Source organism: Fukomys damarensis, unplaced genomic scaffold (genome assembly GCF_012274545.1).
Source record: "Fukomys damarensis isolate Sample0158 unplaced genomic scaffold, DMR_v1.0_HiC HiC_scaffold_2, whole genome shotgun sequence".
Classification (NCBI taxonomy): domain Eukaryota; kingdom Metazoa; phylum Chordata; class Mammalia; order Rodentia; family Bathyergidae; genus Fukomys; species Fukomys damarensis.
Genome location: NW_022900914.1, coordinates 50742745 through 50760868, shown reverse-complemented (window position 1 = coordinate 50760868; position 18124 = coordinate 50742745). Strand labels below are relative to the sequence as shown.

Below are 18124 nucleotides of genomic sequence, written 5' to 3'. Positions count from 1 at the left end.
ATGTAATTATTATGTAATGCAAATATAGAAATAAAAATAAAATCTGACCAAAAAAGTGTATCATTTATCTAGTCAGTAGACACAATGTTAGGAATTTCTTCTAAGAAAATAATTAAAGATCTAAGCACAAATACTGCTATGAACACAATTAACCTCAGAATTGTTTATATAATATAATGCAAAATAAAAAATAAATATTAATTGAAATAGAAAGATGATTATGATGTGCTAGTTAATGAATAAAACCAATTACCACAGGGCACATGTAGTATAATCCCATTATTTGTGTATATTCATATATAAAATTACCATATGTTTTGTGATTTTTATCTGAGTGCTAAGATTATACGGGTTTGTATCTGTGCATTTTTTGTTTCCTTTTGCTTAGCTATATTTTAAACATTCTATAACTCATCAGTGTTATTGGTAATAACAAATGCTATTTTATTAGAATATTAATTTTTGCTTAAATCATACATGAGACAATTTCCATTCCTTTACATATTCTGGCTCCCTGATTGGTATAAGTATGCTGAAAATAACCATTTGGGTATACTATAGTATTCCACATTCAACCTGCCCCAGAATAGATTTCTGTCTTCTTTAAATATGTGCTTTCTTTTATGTGCCTGTCTAGAGTATTACATAATCCAGAGGATGAGTTTTTTAACCTCAGATGTGTGGTTAGATCCATGGTTAGACACCAGTTCACCTCCCTTGTGGTTCCTCGGTTGCGTTTATTCTTTGTTCCCACCTCCACTGATTTGGTTCAAGTCCTACATGCTTTTGCCTGTTTGTCCTAGTGGTCTTCATGACTCCAGTCTTGGTTGATAGTCTGTATTTTGCAGCAAAATGAACTTTCCACACTGCAGGTGTGATGATGCAATCCTTTTCCCTGTTCACAATCCCTCAGTAGATCCTCATTGTCTCTGGGATAAAATCCAAGCACCTTTTCAAGGCTTAACTGCTAAGATTATTTTTCAGCTACAAATAATAGAAAACCCTCAACTCAGTGCCCTAAACACATAGGATTTATCTCACCCACCCATATTTTTCCCATATGTGCTTTGCTTTCTTCTGTCTCAGCATTTGGATTGGAGAAATTCATGGTTCTTGTTTTAACTATTTGCAAGCAACCCACTGGAACTAGAATACAATACTTTATAATGAAGACAATAATCTTATTAATAACAATTACCTTATTAATAACTTCTAATAGAGTTTTTAGAAAGGAAAGTGGAGCAATTTCTCATTTTCATTTAATAATTTGGGTATTTAAGATATTTGCGTGGTTCACCTTTTTTCTTTTTTTTAGGTCTTTCTTTTAAAAAATCACTTTCAGTGAATTTTATGTTGGTCTTTCTGTCTACCTCCACTCACCAACAAACATTTGATAATTCACATCTACCCTCTTATTTCTCCTATCTTGTTATCATCTTATCATCATCTAATATGCCACATATTTCATTTGTGTATTATCTGTTTTCCCCAGTAAACAAACTCTTAGGAACAAAGAAGTTTTTGTTTCTTTGGTAACTGCTATATTCTCAACATGTAGAATAGTGCTTACAAGCTATCAGATGCTCAATAAATCAGGAAATTAACATAGTTCCATAACCAAACAATATAAAAAGACATATAGCAAGTAGTCTAATCCTAGAGCTGCCCCCTCCATCTATCTCATTGCTAATCTTCAGCTATTACTAGAATTCAATTAATCCTTCCAGAATTCTACATGCTAACGTAGGAAAATATGAGCATGCAGTCACTTTCTACCCTATTTTATACACAGGTAGCATGTCAGACACTGCTTTCTTAGGTTGCTTTTTTTTCACTGAACAGTATATCATGGAGACAGATGAATATACAGAGACCTTCATTCTTTTAGACAACAACATATTGTTCTCTTGTACAAATGGACCATCTGTAGTTTAACCAGCCCTCTACTGACGGCCAGTGGTTCAAATCTGCTAAAATAGAGCAACATACAGGGCAGCAATAAATGACTATAACATACATGTTCAAGTACTTTTGCAAAATATATTCCCAAAAGTAGAATTGTTGGAATAAAGTAAATGTAAATTATAAGAAAATCATTGCCAAATTGCCATTTAAAAAGTTTTACCAACTCTTTAAAAGATTTAGAAGAAGCCCCTATATCCGTGTTTTCAAACTTTTAGAATTTTGATAATATGACAGATAAGAAACCACATCACACTGTGATTTAATTTGTTTCTGTTGGTTAGGAGTCAGCGAACTTTTTCTGCAAAAGCCTGGAGAATAAATATTTTCAGGTTTGTGGGCCAGTCTCTGATATAACAATTCAACTCAGTGTTTTATCACAAAAGCAGACATAGGCAATATGTAGGACATGGCTGTGTTTATATAAAACTTTTTTATGGAACGGGAACTGGCCAAATTTGGTGTACTAATGCCTGTGAAAACATCTAAAGGTGGGCTGAGGATTTAGCTCAGTGGTTCCACTGCCTGCCTCCGACGCCCGTGGACCCAAGTTTGATCCCCAGTCCCAAAACAGAAAACACCTAAAAGTGTGTTTTCATATGTAGAAGAGCTCTTTTTAATTTCTTTTCCTTTGAACTGTTTACATCTTTTATCTATATCCTTACACTGTAAATCCTGTCGGCACTGAGAACCATTGTGTCCATAGCCCCTAAGCATTGGCCAAGGCATTAGAGACGCACAGTAAGATTTGTGGAATAAAGCAAACCTTTTACTGGGCTACAATTTGTGAAAAATTCTTAATGTTTGGAATATTTCCTGCTAGAAACAGTGGTGAAACTGCTACTCTTATACATGGCTGATGGAAAGAAAATCAATGTACCATTTTTTGAAAGACCTCCTGTCAATGAGTGCTAAAAGTTATGCGGCAGAGATTCCTTTTTAAGAAGCCACTGTGAGGAAATAAACAACAAACAAACAAAAAAGAAAGTAGCATTAAACATGAAAATATTCTTTCCTAGTTCCCTGGAGTCCCAGAGTGTATTAGTGAGCTTTCCATTACAGTGGCAAAATACTTTATATAATAAACTTTAAAAGGTAGAAAGGTTGATTTTGGTTCACAGTATCAAGAGTTTCAGTTTACTGTTGCTTGGTCCTGTTGTTTTCGACTTATGGCAGCATAGTACAAAGTGGCTGGAGGACATCACAAACGCCTGTTCACTTAATGGTGGCCTCAAAGCAAAAAAGAGAGGAAGGGCCTGAGATTCCAAAAGCCCCTTCAAGGACATGGACTGACCTAACTGCCTTCTACTAGGCTCCACCTCTTAAAGGTTCCACCATCTCCCAAAAGGGCTGCCGACTGGAGCCTTTGGGAGCATTCATACAAACCACAGCACAGGAGAGGTCTAAAACTACAGGAACTTCTTCCCAGTGCAAGGGGGAAAAGTGAGTGGAGCAGGGTGAGGACTAGGGAAACAAACTTCCTTGTGTAGCGCTTATTGCTTAGGAGGTGGAGAGGAGAAGAAAGGGGTGAAATCAAGGAGTAGAGCTGGTCTGGTAGGAACAGACATTCTCCAATTCTTCTTCCTGAGGAAGAGCAAGTCAGGAAGGAAGAAGGAGGGATGCTCTCTCCAGCATTTCAGAGAGGATAGAAGGGTTATTGGGATTTTTCCGGTTACCATGGTGTGGGGCATTAAGCCTTACGAATTCAGAGAAAGCATTATGCTGAGCACTGATTCTGCACAAGCCCTGCCTTTGTCTTTACAGAAAAAAACTTCATCCTGTCCACTCAGTGGACTGGAAGCTTTCGGGGCAAGAGAGAGCCTAGACAGTGAAAATGTTACCTTTGTATGGAGATCTGCTGCCCTGAGCTGGGCTGGCTGGTACTATCTTCTCCTAAAAAGCCTACTGGGCATGATCTGACTTCCAGGGGTGCAAATGAAATTAGCCCCAGGACCTCCACATAGGGCCTCTTCCTGCCTATGAAAACAATGACCCTGCAGGAAACAAGATATAGTAATACATTTATTTTTATTTATTAAGGGAAAACAAATGACAATAGCCCTCCCTACTCTGCTTCCTGGGTAATTAACAGCTGTCTGGATTTGATCAAGACTAGGGTGGACATTGGCCATGAGGAAGTGAACTTAAGCATAAAATACTAAAGGAGGGAAAAAAACAACCACAAGGGAGGTCCACTTCTGATTTCTGCAGAAAAGTGATGAACCTTGATACAAATGATATTAGCTATGAAAATCTGCCCAGAGGCTCCAACTTGGGATCCAGTAAAGTCCAGTAAACTCCCTTTACCTTTCTGTTTTTCTTAGACTTTTTTTTAGACTTCTCTGAAATTATGTCTTACATGGCTAGGTAAGAGAGGACATGTTCTGATCTGGAAGCCAGGATGGAGTAAACTAGTTAAAGTAGGATGATAATAACAGTTTCCAAAACAGAGTTCAGAAACTATCTTCAGAGTTAAGCCTATGTAATAAGTGAGGTGTGGCTGGGATGCAAACACTGGGATGATGTGTTTTACTACCTTTAGTGTCAAATATAGTTTTCCATCTTGGTGAAAGCATGGACATGTCTCATCCCAGTCTTATCATTTAAACAAGAATAATAGTATTTACCTCCCCTCCTGAATTTTGGTAATGGTTAAAAGTATTTGACTAGCACAGAGTGTTCTCTCCAACTGTGGCAAAGATTTTATAAATAAAAGCTCTATATCTATAATCTATCTACATTCTTAGATCCCAGTGTTCAGGAATGTGGGTGGGCATGAAGAGATTCCACTTGTTATGGGCTTGTAAGTGTCTTAGCCACTTTTCTCATTGCTAAGACAAAATGCTGGACATCCAAAGTTAAAAGGAGGAATGGTAGGGCCCGGGATTTAGCTCATTGTTTCCGGTGCTTGCTTTGCAAGTGCAGGGACTTGAGTTTGATCCCTGGTACCAAAAAACAAACAAGCAAACAAATAAATAAAACCAAACAAACAAAAAGGAGGAATGGTGTATTAAGCTTATAGTTTGTAGAGGTTTTGATTCATAGTTGGCTGGCTCCTAGGCAGGGTGGCATGGCAGACAGGCATTGCAGAGAAGAAAACAGTCCATGGTGGGCAGAAGGTGGCAAATTGAGCAAGGGACTTTAGCAGCATCTTTATGCTCCTTTTATATTTTATCTACTAAACAGTAGACTGATTTAGTAATCACACACCCTTAATCCCAGCATCACACGCTTTAGATCCAGCCACCTCTGAAAAAGCCCAACCTATGACTGCATGAGGCTTTGGGGGGACCTAAGTAAAGGAGTTGCCCGAAATTTGTTGCATTGTCTATTCAGGATTTGCAGGTTCTCTTTGACTTTTACTTCATTGGACTATGTGGCCAATGGGTTAATGCTGAAAATACTCTGGTCCAAAAACCCTTGCAGGGAATGTAATCAAGTCTCCCAAGAAATGGAGATTAAATTATGGAGCTCCATATTCATAGTCCAAGGCCTTGCTTGATGCCTTAGTGGATATTTGAGCTCTCAATAAGTTTTAAAAGGTAGCCTATCCCAAGTTTATTTCTAACCTATCAATGTGGATTGGTTGAATGAAGTTTTCTTAATGCTAAGCACTTAGAGAAGAGACTTCTCTATTGGGTAAGCTGGATAATATAGTGTAACTGACCACTTTGATCCTTTTTCTCCTGCTATAGGACACAAGTAGATTAACTTTCGGTTGGGAAATTTTATTCCTTGGGTTAAGGGACTGATGGCAGACAAAATATGATGTCTCCTCGACCGTGGTAGGAGAGCTGAAGGGCAAGAATTGGATTATCCACAGGAAATATATATAGAATGCCAATCATAGTAGCTCTGCATGCTGATCCACACTCCTTCCTCTTGGAGAATCCCTTCTGCTCTCCATGTACAGCTTTCTGTTCATCTTTCTCCTTCAAAGGTGTTGTATCAGAAAGGGGCCTATTCCTCTCTTGGGTGCATTTCATTCTAATTTAGAAAAGCTGTAGCCTCATTGTAATTGGACTAGTTTCTTTAGCTTGATAAAGGAAGCAAAGCCTACCTAATGCCAGTGATCCAATCTTTTTTGGGGGGTGGTCAAGGGCCTACTGAGCAGCACAAATTTATTTCTAGTTTATGTACTCAAAAGCATACCTCCCAAATCAAAGCACATTCAGGATGATCTTAAACGTTTAATTCTTTTCCTTTTGCAGAATTTTCACAATAATTTTCTGTAGAGATTTTTTTAAATACTCATAATGAAATGGTCCTTAATAGAAATCTAAGAAAACTTGTTTAGAATGTCTCATGCTGTTAAAAGGGAGAATTAAATGTTTGTGAAGTTCAGCACACATCATTTTAAGCAGCATTGTGTTAACATAAGAGAGGATGGCTCAATTTTATCAAAGGTCAATTATCCACTGGAAAAAATTTAGAGGCTTTTCTGGCAGTTCCAGCAAAACACTCAGGTACAAACATAAAGAGGAAATGTTCGTTAATTGAGAATGGATAGTGAGGCCTTTAGCCCGAGAGCTCACAAGATCTCTTGTGAAGGACTTTGGGATATGATTAAAGAAGGAGCTTAGAACCAGATTTTTGAGGGTCTTGAAATTCCTCTTTAAAAAATATGTCTAATAATAGAAGTCACAGTGTAAAATGTTGCATTGATATCCATGTGAAAAATTGGGTGGAAGTAGCAGAACCTGGAATCCAATTGCCATGGTAGGAAGCTGCAGGGATCCTTCAGGTATAGGAAATGACAGTGAGAATAGAGGGGGGGATATAGAAGAATGAGTGAGATTAATTAATTCAAGAGATGGAGCAAAGATGACCCCGGGCCTAGGGCTTAGATGACTGGTAGGTTGAATGGATGCCAGAGACAGAAAAGCAATTGCTGAAGGAGGAGGAAAAGGAGAGGGGAAAGGAAAGAGGGAGCAGTGGAGTGTGGCAGGGGGACTAGATGGATTGAGGTAAAAGATGTGTTCAGTGTGAGATATATTCTACATGAGGTTGGGGGTTACCAGGGAGTTTTTAAACATGAAATATTAAAATGAATAGGAAATGTGTCTCTTAGAGAGATGGCGTGACCCCCCACTAGTTTGTGCATTAATGAGTAAATATCACTTCTTTTAAGAATGAGGCATGATTAAGTGAAATTCCTATTAGTAGTTTTCAGTTTTCATAGATGTAGCTGTTGAGTAAATTTGTTGACATAACTACATAGACAAGAACAAAAGGAGTTTTATTATAATAAGGTCACTCAAGTCTTGGAGTTAAATTTGTTGTCTATGCCAAAAATCAGAGTGATCAAAGTCACTTTGGATCAGAGTCATCCAAAATTATTTTTAATGATTTATCCGATGGCAACGTGACTAGGCCTTCCATCTGTCTTGTTGGAAACCAAGAATGAGAAACAGAGTAGGAAAAGGATATAATTCCCAGTCATTAGAGGCAACATTGGCCTCCTAACATTGACATTAATATTTTGAGTTATTTTGCTTCAGTTTTGCCTCCAGGGGCAGAATGCTGAGATAGGATTCAGGATGTGGGAGGGAGTCAGCCTTCTGTGGATGAGAGATGGGGGCCTGTGGGGAGGATGGGATGGGGAAGGGCCACGGCTAGAGTGTGAGGCCGGTGAGTATGTTGCTCCACCAGGGTGCCTCCTCTGACAGGTCCAATATAAGAAAAAAAAATGCTCATTGAAGGTCTGGAAACTGATTTAAAAAAGAACCCATCTGTACCTGTTTGCCTTCTAGTCATGTATCCCCACTGGGAGGACTGCTTATGTGGGGGAAAGCACGGAGCAGTGAGGAGTCGCTAAGGCCTTTTCAGACCCACAGAGATTTAGGCAGTCAGTGGCCTAAAACAAGTGGGTGTGTGGACAGAGGGAGGAGCCTGACCCGCTGTCACCTCAAGTACATTGACCTTATTCCTGCAGTTGGTGGCAGAAAATCAACTCTGTTATTAATTAGGGTGGACTGCTTTTGTTTTAGGGGTGGACGTTTGAAGCAAAATCAAGCCTGTTTTAGAGCAAAAGAGCTCTTAGAGAACTATGAATAAAGCAGATAAGACAAAATATGGCCAAGATATGGCCCTGATAAGTAGGAGAACCTGTTTTTCTAGCAAATGGATTTTCATTTTGTTTTATCTCAGTGAATTTTACTTTTAAATTATCACTGAAACTAGCTTTTAATAAAGCCCACCCTTGACTGAACCTTTCATTCCTTTTTGATCTTCCATGCCCTGGTTTCTGAGCAGTCCTGTGCTCTCTGAGCCTTCCCAGTGGTGTCTCCATTATTGCACACATTTGTTATTTCACTCAGAGGCACTTGGCTCTGATTATGTTTGTCTTGTGCCTATTTTATCCACCTAGAGGTTCAATGAGGTTGGAATTGGCCTTAGGTCACCTGACTAATAAAGGAAAGAGCCCTCCTTCTACTTCATAAAAGGAGGACAAAGATTGGATTTAACCAAATCATAAGAGGCCATATCCAGGGCTTCATTTATCCCAAGTCACATGTCCTGTATCTGAAAACTTAAGCACATCCTGAGTTTTCTCTAAAATCTAGATGGTATTCAGGCCCATTCCAATATTTCAGCAAATAGCAGGTTGTTATACACTTTGTGCATATTAATTGCAATGAGGCAGGCATGAGCTAATCATAGAGTAATGCAGATTGGTGCCATGGGTGTCCCTGTGGCCCCCTGGCACCTGACAGAGGGGTACATAAATGGTGAAGTAAATGATTCTTGAGAATACCACTTGTAATTTATTCAGAAATGAATGTTTACCAGCCATTTCCACCTGTATTGTCTACTTTGATCCTCCCAACAGCCTCAGGTGATATACAGCACCCCAACACTGACACTGATCCCTTAGAAACACCAGGAAAAAATGAGAAGGGGTTAGACTTTGAAAGTAGGGAGATTTGAGTTTGTTTGCTTGGTTCTTTCTAATTGCCTATGATCTGAGGAAGTTCTAACCACTCTTGTCCCTGGCTTTCATTTCATTGCAGACAACCAAAAAGGAAGAAAGGAGGAAGGCAGGGAGGAGGAGGAAAAAAAAAAAGAAAAAGATTAGTTTGCAGCTTGGTGTTGATGATATAAAGGATTTAATAAAGCAAGTATATGCTATTGGTAAACAAATGATTGAATAAATTAAGTAGGCCTATGCCATAATAGTACTATGCAATTTTTTTTTTTAAGTTGTGCACACTATGCAACAGTAGAAAAATGCTGTTGACCTAAATACACAGATCTGGAAATTTCTTTAAGAAATATGTTTTTTTAAGTTGAATCTTTTTTACTCCAGTTTTTACTTCTTACAAGTATATGTTTGCAGCACATACCAGTAATCATTACATTTCTTATGGGGAGTTTGTACATATACATAACAAATCTTAATTCTTTTTTTTGATTCTCTTCCCTTTCCTCTCCTCTTCCTCCACTTCTTGGACACTTTCCCTTTTACAGAAGATTTATCTCCTTTTGTCCTATTAGCTAGCTTTTATTTTGCTCTTCATTTATATTTTGGGTTTCTCATATAAAAGAAACCATGTGATATTTAAGCTGGTGTGTCCAATTTATTTCAATTAAAAGTATGATCTTTTCATTCCAAATGCCCATTGTTGGATTGGGTCTTTAAATTTGATTTTTTTTAAGTTCTTTATATATTCTAGATAGTAGCCCTTTGTCTGAGAAATAGCTGGTGAAAAATTTTTCCCACACTGTGGATTGTCTCTTCACACTGTTGGTTGTTTCTCTTGCTGTGCAGAAGCTTTTTAATAAGAAGACATCCCACTTGTTGATTGTTTGTGCTAACTCACAGGCAACTGAGGTTTTGTTCATAAAATCTTTTCCTACACCAATGTCTTCAAGAGTTCTACCTAACCTCTCTTCCAGCGAACTTAGTGTTTCTGTTTTAATATTTAGATCTTTAATCCATTTTGATTACAGTTTAGTGCATGGTGGTGTAAATAAGGACTAAAAGGTATAATAGATAATGTGAAATAGGAAGAAAAGGGACAAAGAGGAAGGAGAAACAGGAGGGGTAGGGGAAAGGAAAGAAGGGAATGGAATTAATATGAGAAAATGAAAAATAATGGAAACAAAATCTTTGTAGATTGGGAGGGAGAAAGGGAGGGGTTGAAGGGAGGTCAGGGGAATGGGGAGAGAATAACAACCAAGATTGATTACGTAAAGGTACAAATTTCCAACAATGAATGTCATTATATTGTATATATAAAATGTACCAATAAAATTAATTTTAAAAAGTATGATCTTAAGGTGCATCAATTTTCCTATAAATGACTAAAATTCAGCCTTCTTTATGGAAGAGTAGTACTCATTTGCATATAAACACCAAATTTTCATTATGTGTTCATCTGTTGATGGATATATATGCCACTTCCAAGATTTAGCTAGTGTGAATTGCGCTGCTGTGAACATGGGTGTGCATGTATCTTTGTGAGGTGCTGTCTTTAACTCTTTTGGAAAGATACTTAGAAAGGGAATAGCTGGGTCAAATGGAATTTCTATTTTTAGCTCTTTCAGGAATCTCCATACTGATTTCCGTAGTGGTTGTACTAGTTTACATTCCCACAAGCAATGTAGAAGGGTTCCCCCCCCACAGTTTTCACAGCATTTATGATTATTTGATTTCTTGATGACAGCTATTTTTCTGGAGTGAGGTAAATACAAATGTTATTTTAATCTTCACTTGTCTAATGGCCAGAGGTGTTAAACATTTTTCATATATTTATTGGCCATATATACCATTTCTTCTGATAAATCTCTAAGAAATTTCCTCATATTTAAAAAGCAAATGTGTGTCATCTATGATCCCACTTATGTAAAACCCAAAAACAATATACATTTTTATTCATACTTACAAGTGAATTTGGAATACGGAAAGTTAATTTGCTGATGTCTGTCCCAAACCTGTGGGCTTGACCATGCCCCGAGACTCAGGTCAAGCATGCTCTCTATTCTCACACATTCCTAGGTTTTTTCATTTTTTTGGTGCCAGGGATCGAACTTGGGCCCTTGTGCTTGCAAGGCAGGCAGCAGAACCACTGAGCCAAATCCCTGGCCCCTAGGAAGGGACAGAAGTTCACCCCAAGGTACTCCTTCTATGGAGCACATCTTACAGGACTCACCACTGGGCTCACTAAGCATATTGCTTATCACCAGGACAGTTACATTCTTCTTTCCCCAGGAAGAGCTCAAATTTTTCCTCTTCTTTCATTTAACTTGATAAGCTCATTCCTAAATGCCTATTCTGGCTGTAGACGTGTGATTGGCAGTGGAAGTTATCTGTTGCTAAGTACAGACTACCCCAGAACTTAGTAGTTTAAACACCGCATGCATATACCTCTCAGTTTCTGTGATTCAGAAACCTGAGTGCAGCTTATCAATGTCCTCTAGCTCAAGGTCTCCCACCAGGCTGCTGCAAGGCCAGGGACCAAGGGATGATTCACTTCCAAGCTCCTACACATGGCTGTTTGCGTCACTCAGGTCCTTGAAGGCCATTGGCTGGAGGTCACCCTTAGATCCTTGATACCTGGGCCTCCCTGTATTGCAGCTGTCATGGCAACTGGCTCTATCAGAGTTAGCAAATAAGAAAACCAGAGAGACAGAGAAAGCATGAGTAAGATGAAATCACAACCTTATGCAGCCTCATCTTGGAATCACCCTTGCTTTTACCACATTCTGTTTCTTAGAAGTAAGTGCCTGGGTCCACCCCTTACTGGAAAAGGACATTGGTTGCCCAAGAGTGTGGACACCAGGAGGTGGGATCATCCCAGAAGCTGCCTGTCACAGTGATTGAAAGGAAATTCAAGGGGTTGCTTGAGTAAATTCACAAGCAAAAAACTTTTGGTACACATGAGAGTCTTCAGACTCTTAAACTATCACTCTTAAGCAAAAATGACACCTAAGCACAAATGCTTTGCATAGAGTCAGTGCTAAATAATTACGTTTTCTTTCTTTTAACTTTTCATTTGAAAATAATTTCTAGGTTAAAATTGAAAGGAGAGTAAAATAGTCTCATATCCTTTCCCCCGCAGATTCACCTTTTGTCGATAACAATATTTTGAAATTTGTCACACAGGAGAGCAGCATTGGTACTCATCAAACTTGGGTTCTGGTAAGAGGTGTGGACAGGAGTCCTTTCCATTTGGTCTGCATATGAAGTTGTCACCTCTCAAATGATTTTTTTTTTCTTCTGCTTTCTGCAGAAAACCCTGAGCGAGCAGCTCTGTACTTTGTCTCTGGCGTGTGCATTGGGCTGGTCCTGACCCTGGCTGCCTTGGTGATGAAGATCTCTTGCCACGCAGACTGCCGGCGAGGTCCCCGCAGGAAGTTCCCACAGGACGGTGAGAACAGCAGCAGCGACAGCAGTGACAGTGAGGAGGACAGTTCGGACACCACATCCGACAGGTCAGTGCGGAGACACCGCCGCTTTGAGAGGACTTTGAACAAGAATGTGTTCACGTCTGCGGAGGAGCTGGAGCGCGCCCAGCGGCTGGAGGAGCGGGAACGCATCATCAGAGAGATCTGGATGAATGGCCAGCCGGAAGTGCCTGGCACCCGTAGCCTGAACCGCTACTACTAGGGGAGCAGCAGTAACACCCCCGGAAGCTGCCTGGAAAGGGGAGAGTCTGCAGGGGCGGTGGGCACAAGGAGCTGAACCCAGCTCCTCTAATGTGATGGCAAAGAAAAGCAGGACATGCCAGTTTTCTAACGAGAACTGGTTTCTCCTTTGGATTGCTCTATGGAGTTTAAGAAAAACCAAGTTGGTTCATCAACCTTTCCGGTTTTGGAATGGTGCTGAAACCCAGTCTCCAACACTGTAGATGGAGATTTGAGAAACAGGACTATGATTTCTCCATTTCTGAGGATCTCAGAAGTTTCTGCAGACTTCATTGCTATGTGCTATTCCTTTTCAAAAGGAAAGATTCTCATAGTATGACAGCTGGAGATATCAGGGTGACTTTGACCCAGGAAATGCCATTTTCTAAATGTCTCCATTCTATGGAGGAGATTCCCATCCAGATAGCATGATCTATGCTTATTATTTAAAGCTAGTTTTTTTAAAAAAATTGTGTTGCAATGGCAACCTCTCCATTTTAACTGGCACCTCAGGGATTAAAATCCTATTTTTTAGTGTAGTCCCCACCTCATTCATGAAAATGAACAGAATTATTGTATTATGGGAGATGTGTCAGTGAACTAGAAAATGTCAATAATCTCAGAGGATGAAGGGTTTTTATTTTAAATCGTTTATGATATATATATATATATGGACATGCATATTTGAAAATGCTGCATAAGAATAAAAGTTGTGTATCCTCCCCCTTTGGAGAGAAGCGTTTATTATGATTCCAAATAATCATGATGTTAAACACTTTGTTTTTTAAAAAAATTGATTTTCCAAGAAACAAGTGAATAATGGCAGGTGAGAGTTAAAGCCAAAATTAAGATGGGATTAAAAAAATAAATGTTACATGAAGTGTTTTTTGTTTGCTTGTTTCATGTCTGTCTCTTTGGTTACACTTAGCTTAAATGACCGCCCCTATATATGGGTGACTATGGGCTTTTGTCACGCCCCTTGAGGATTAAAATGGAGTAATGCTTCCTGTGGCCTACTCATTTTTGTTGATTATATGTTGAGTCTCACTATAGTTGAATTATTGTTAAGCAGATAGAGGAATGGAAGACTTATCTAATGCTAGAGATAAGATGATGGCTCCCACAGAGAGAGAGGAAACTGGTAGAGAAGGAAGTTGGTAGAGAAGTTACGACTGTGCCATATTAGAAATGAGGTGAAGAAGAGGAAGCAACATCCTCTAGATGGGTAAACAGGAGCCATGAGATGTTGGCTTCCTTCTTTTGCCTTGGGTTAGGTTCCTTAGTCAGCCTATCTGGATGATCTAAAGCATTCCTATTGGGAGACTCTCTTCTGCCCATTGATTTTGTCACTATGCCTAAGATAATGGACAGAAGACTTCTTCTAATGGGGTCTCTACTCCTTAGAGATTCACTCTCAATTAAAGGGATTTGGAGGGCTGTCTTTAAGAATCAAGCAGTCATAATCTCTGGTTGCCGAGGATGACTAAACCCTTGGTGGGCGGCCTCATTTTGGCCAATAACAAGTGTCAAAATCTTGTTCCATCAGTGCCTCTAAATTGCAATTTCCAACATTGTAATTTTAGCCCCACAGCAACAATAGCGGAAATTATCCCATTTTCCTGGGCTTTAGACTGACATCATTTTCTTGTTCTCTGCCTCTTAGAAAAGTGGCACAATTGGAAGCTACTTTGATCTCCAGGATATATCCAAAGCTGTTTAGAAGGAAGGATTATGACCTTTGATAAGTGGTGGTTACAGTAGAGGAGATGCTTCAGAGGGCTCTGGGCTCCAGTCTTCACTCCGCTATCCTGATACTATTCTATTGAGTCCATGTTAATCTCCTTATTAGGGTGGTGGAAGTATTTATCTAATGTACAAAATATACTAGGTAATAATTTAACCATCCTCTTTACTCTATGTAATGAGAATTCCAGCTTTTCAACCTTCCCTACCATGACTCACCCCGTTTCACATGTCAGGTTTATCACTCTACTCCTGGTTCTGTTTCTTTATAGGACATTTGCCTCTGCAGCAGAAAGATTCACAAAACTTGAAGGAAAGATTTAGATCTGGCTTCAGGGATAATTGACCTCAGGGGCTCAAATGCTGTCAAAAGTTGGTCCTTCTTGACTCTCAGCTCTGCCTTTTCTATGCTGCTGTTATTTTCTTCTGCTGCATGTGAAACTATCACACTTGTACCACTATAGCATATTGAGTTGGTGAGACCCAATACCCAACACCCACAACTGAAAGGAGGAAAGGCACACAGTTCGAAGAAGTTTCAGTTTATTGTCAGCTGGCTCCAAGGAAAGATGGCATGGCACAGAGCCATGGCAAATGAATAGCTGCTCCCTTCATGGTTCCCAGAAGCAGAGAATAAAGGAAAGAGCTGGAGAAGGAGATATACCCTTCCAGCCCTTTCTCCCAGTTACCACCTCTTCCGACCATCTCCTAACATTACGTTTAACTATAATGCTCCCATAATAAAATCACCTTTCAAAAGCTCCACTTTTGAGCCCAGGAGGCTTTAGGAGGGGGCACCCAGGTAACTACTAACCAAGCTCCCACAAAGCTGATAGCTTGTGTCTGTGCATAGTTGACACAGTTTTGCAGCTTATCCAGCTCAGAAGTCAGCAGAAGACAGATATCTTTTTTTCTTTTTATTGAGTTTATTCATACATTCTAGGTATACAGTACAGTTACATTCAATACTGGGATCTTGCACCTTTACTTGACAGGTCTTGGTTCTCATTTTTTCCCCTTGTCCCTGCCCTCCCTTCACCACCTTCTCCCCTCCCCATTTACAAACACTTTATTTCCATTTTCTCATATTTTTTTTCTTTTCCCTTATTAGTTTTTCCCTACCCTTTCCACTTTCCCTACACCTTTAGCCCTTTTCTTCCTATTTCACATTGTTAATTTTCCCATTAGGATCTTGTGTACTATTATAGTTTTTCACACCAGAAACAATTCTTTATTCAGTATTTACACATGTGTGACTTATTTATTTCACTTAGGAGTATATCCTCAAAATGTATCCATTTTCCTATGAATGACTCTAAAAACCACATCTTCTTTATCCAGTTTCCAACTGATGGGCGAATGGGCTGTTTCCAAGTTTTAGCTATTACAAACTGTGCTGCTATAAACATAGGTGTGCATATGTCACTGTGATATAATTCTTTTAATTCTTTTGGAAAGATACCCAGCAGAGCTATGGCTGGGTCAAATGGAACCTCTAATCCCAGCTCTTTGATGTATCTCCATATTGATTTCCATACTGGTTGCACCAGTCTGCACTCCCACTAACAATGGAAAAGGGTTCCTTTCTCCCCACAACCTCGCCAACATTTGTTGTTGTGTGATTTCTTGATAGCAGCACCAGATGATAAGTCTGATAAAGATCACCCAGGGCTGGCAGCTGAGGAACAGATTCCTAAGGGAAGTTAGTGGGGCCTTCCTCATACCTGAAGAGGATTTCTGGCACTCCTAAAACACCTTACACTTTCTAAAACTTTCTCAGACTTCATCTGGTGTTTCTCTGTAGAACAATGGAAGACCAAGAAAACTGTACCACAATCATCCCTTTCAAGGTATCTGTAAATTAAAATCCAAGTGGAATAAAGATCTAAATATTAAAACAGAAACACTAGCTGGAAGATAAGTTAGGCAGAACTCTTGAAGACATTGGCATAGGAAAAGACATTATGAATAAATCCTCAGTAGCACTGGAACTAGCACAAAGAATCAACAACTGGGATCTCATCTTATTAAAAAGCTTCTGCACTGCAAAAGAAACCATAAAAAGAACTAAGAGGTAACCTACAATGTGGGAAAAATTTTACCAGCTACTCCTCAGACAAAGGACTATTATCTAGAATATATAAAGAACTCAAAACAATCAGTCCCACCAAATATAAAGACCCAATTCAAAAATGGACATCTGAAATGTCTGAGACATATCTCAGACAAAGAAGTAAAAGTGGCAAGTAAATATATGAAAAAATGTTCCACATCACTGGTCATTCAAGAGATGCAGATTAAAAACAACACTGAGATTCCACCCCACCCACAAACAATGGCTGCTATCAAAAAATCATACATGGGCAATTTGGCAGGTCTCTTTCCACAGTTTACTGTTCCATGTGCCAATTATCTCTAGTAATGCACTAATGGACTCACCCAAAGTGTGTTTTACAAATTTCCAATGTGTTTCTCAATCCAACAGGTTGACAATCAAGATCAAACATCACACCTGACATTTCTTTTGATATTTTTTCTTTTTTCTTAAAGTTTTGTACTCTCTTGCTCTCTTCAACCTTGAGCCACTGATCCTGTTCCATACATTCTGAGGCACCTTATATAATGATTTACACTCCCTCCCCACAAAAAACTTTTAGACCCATGGCCAACTGGCCTTCAGCCATAGAAGAAATTCTCCACAGAGGTGTTTGGCAATTTCAGGAAGATGTTCTGGTTGTCCCTGCTGTGCATGTTGATTGCTCTTACATCTAGTATCTAGAGGCTAGAGATGCTACTAAATTTTCTATAGTTCTGGACCTCATTTTCCAGCCACCACCATCCATGCCCCAATAATGAGAGACGAAATGTCCAAGTGATTCCAGTGCCCAGTACTGAAGTGATTTCACTTGACTCTTCCCAATTAAAGTCCCAGACATCATAGAATATAGTCCTTTCCAAGGTCTTAGTCACTAGGATCCAGGAGCAAATAAATTGTTAGTGGTTTTACATCACTTAAGTATTAAGGTGATTTGTTAGATAACCAGACAACTCTCTGCTGCGGTTTCAATACCACACCCCAAATTTAGGTTGAAATTTAATTGCAATTATGTGTAAAATGGGGCCTTTAAGAGGTGATTTAATCATTCGGGCTGTCCATATGAATGGATTAACATCCTTACTGTGGTAGGCTCCTGATTAAAAAAAAAAAATGAGCCCAGTCCAGTTTCCCTTTCTTGTTAGTACCGAGCCTTCTGCCATATGAGACAACAAGAAAGCCCTCACTAGATGTGGCCTATCCATGCTGGGTTTCCCAGACTCTAGAGCTATGTGTCTGTTAAGTTCTATTGTTTATACTTTAGTCATTCTGTGGCATTCTGTTATAACAGCAGTAAAGACTAAGATGATTCCTAAATCATGCTTTCTATTTCTGTGACCTACTACTCTACCCATATTCCCTGTCAGTTAATGACAAGGTCAGCATGGTTATCCAAGTCAGAAAGCAAAGACCTTTTAGGACTCCTTCATATTTAACCAATTACCAAATCTTTCCCAATCTTTAATTCATGCATTGTGATGGTTAATCTTGTTTGTCAACTTGATTGAATTGAGACACCTAGAAATTTGGTAATGTGTGATTGTGGTTTTCTCTGTGAAGGCCTTTCCAGAGACAACTGGACATGGGTCACCAAACTGAGTGGAGAAGGCTTGATCTGAACATGAATAGCACTGTCCAATAGGCTGAGACCTCAAATAGAACAAAAAATGAAAGAAGCAGGTAGCTCATTCAAGG

The 18124-nt window shown here is 39.2% G+C and overlaps 1 protein-coding gene across 5 annotated transcripts in view; it reads left to right on the top strand.

Annotated features, from left to right (window-relative positions):
- Positions 1-13517, top strand: part of Eva1a (eva-1 homolog A, regulator of programmed cell death) — a 56648-nt gene extending 43131 nt beyond the window's left edge. For 3 of the 5 annotated variants that reach the window (XM_010631602.3, XM_033765059.1, XM_010631605.3), the window contains one exon: positions 12198-13516. In XM_010631602.3, the coding sequence (XP_010629904.1) occupies positions 12198-12574 (377 nt within the window). In that variant the 3' untranslated portion in view covers positions 12575-13516. Of the gene's footprint in view, positions 1-12197 lie in introns of all 5 variants that reach the window. The other 2 variants (XM_010631607.3, XM_010631606.3) reach the window with 1 other exon arrangement.
- The last annotated feature ends 4607 nt before the right edge of the window (positions 13518-18124 follow it).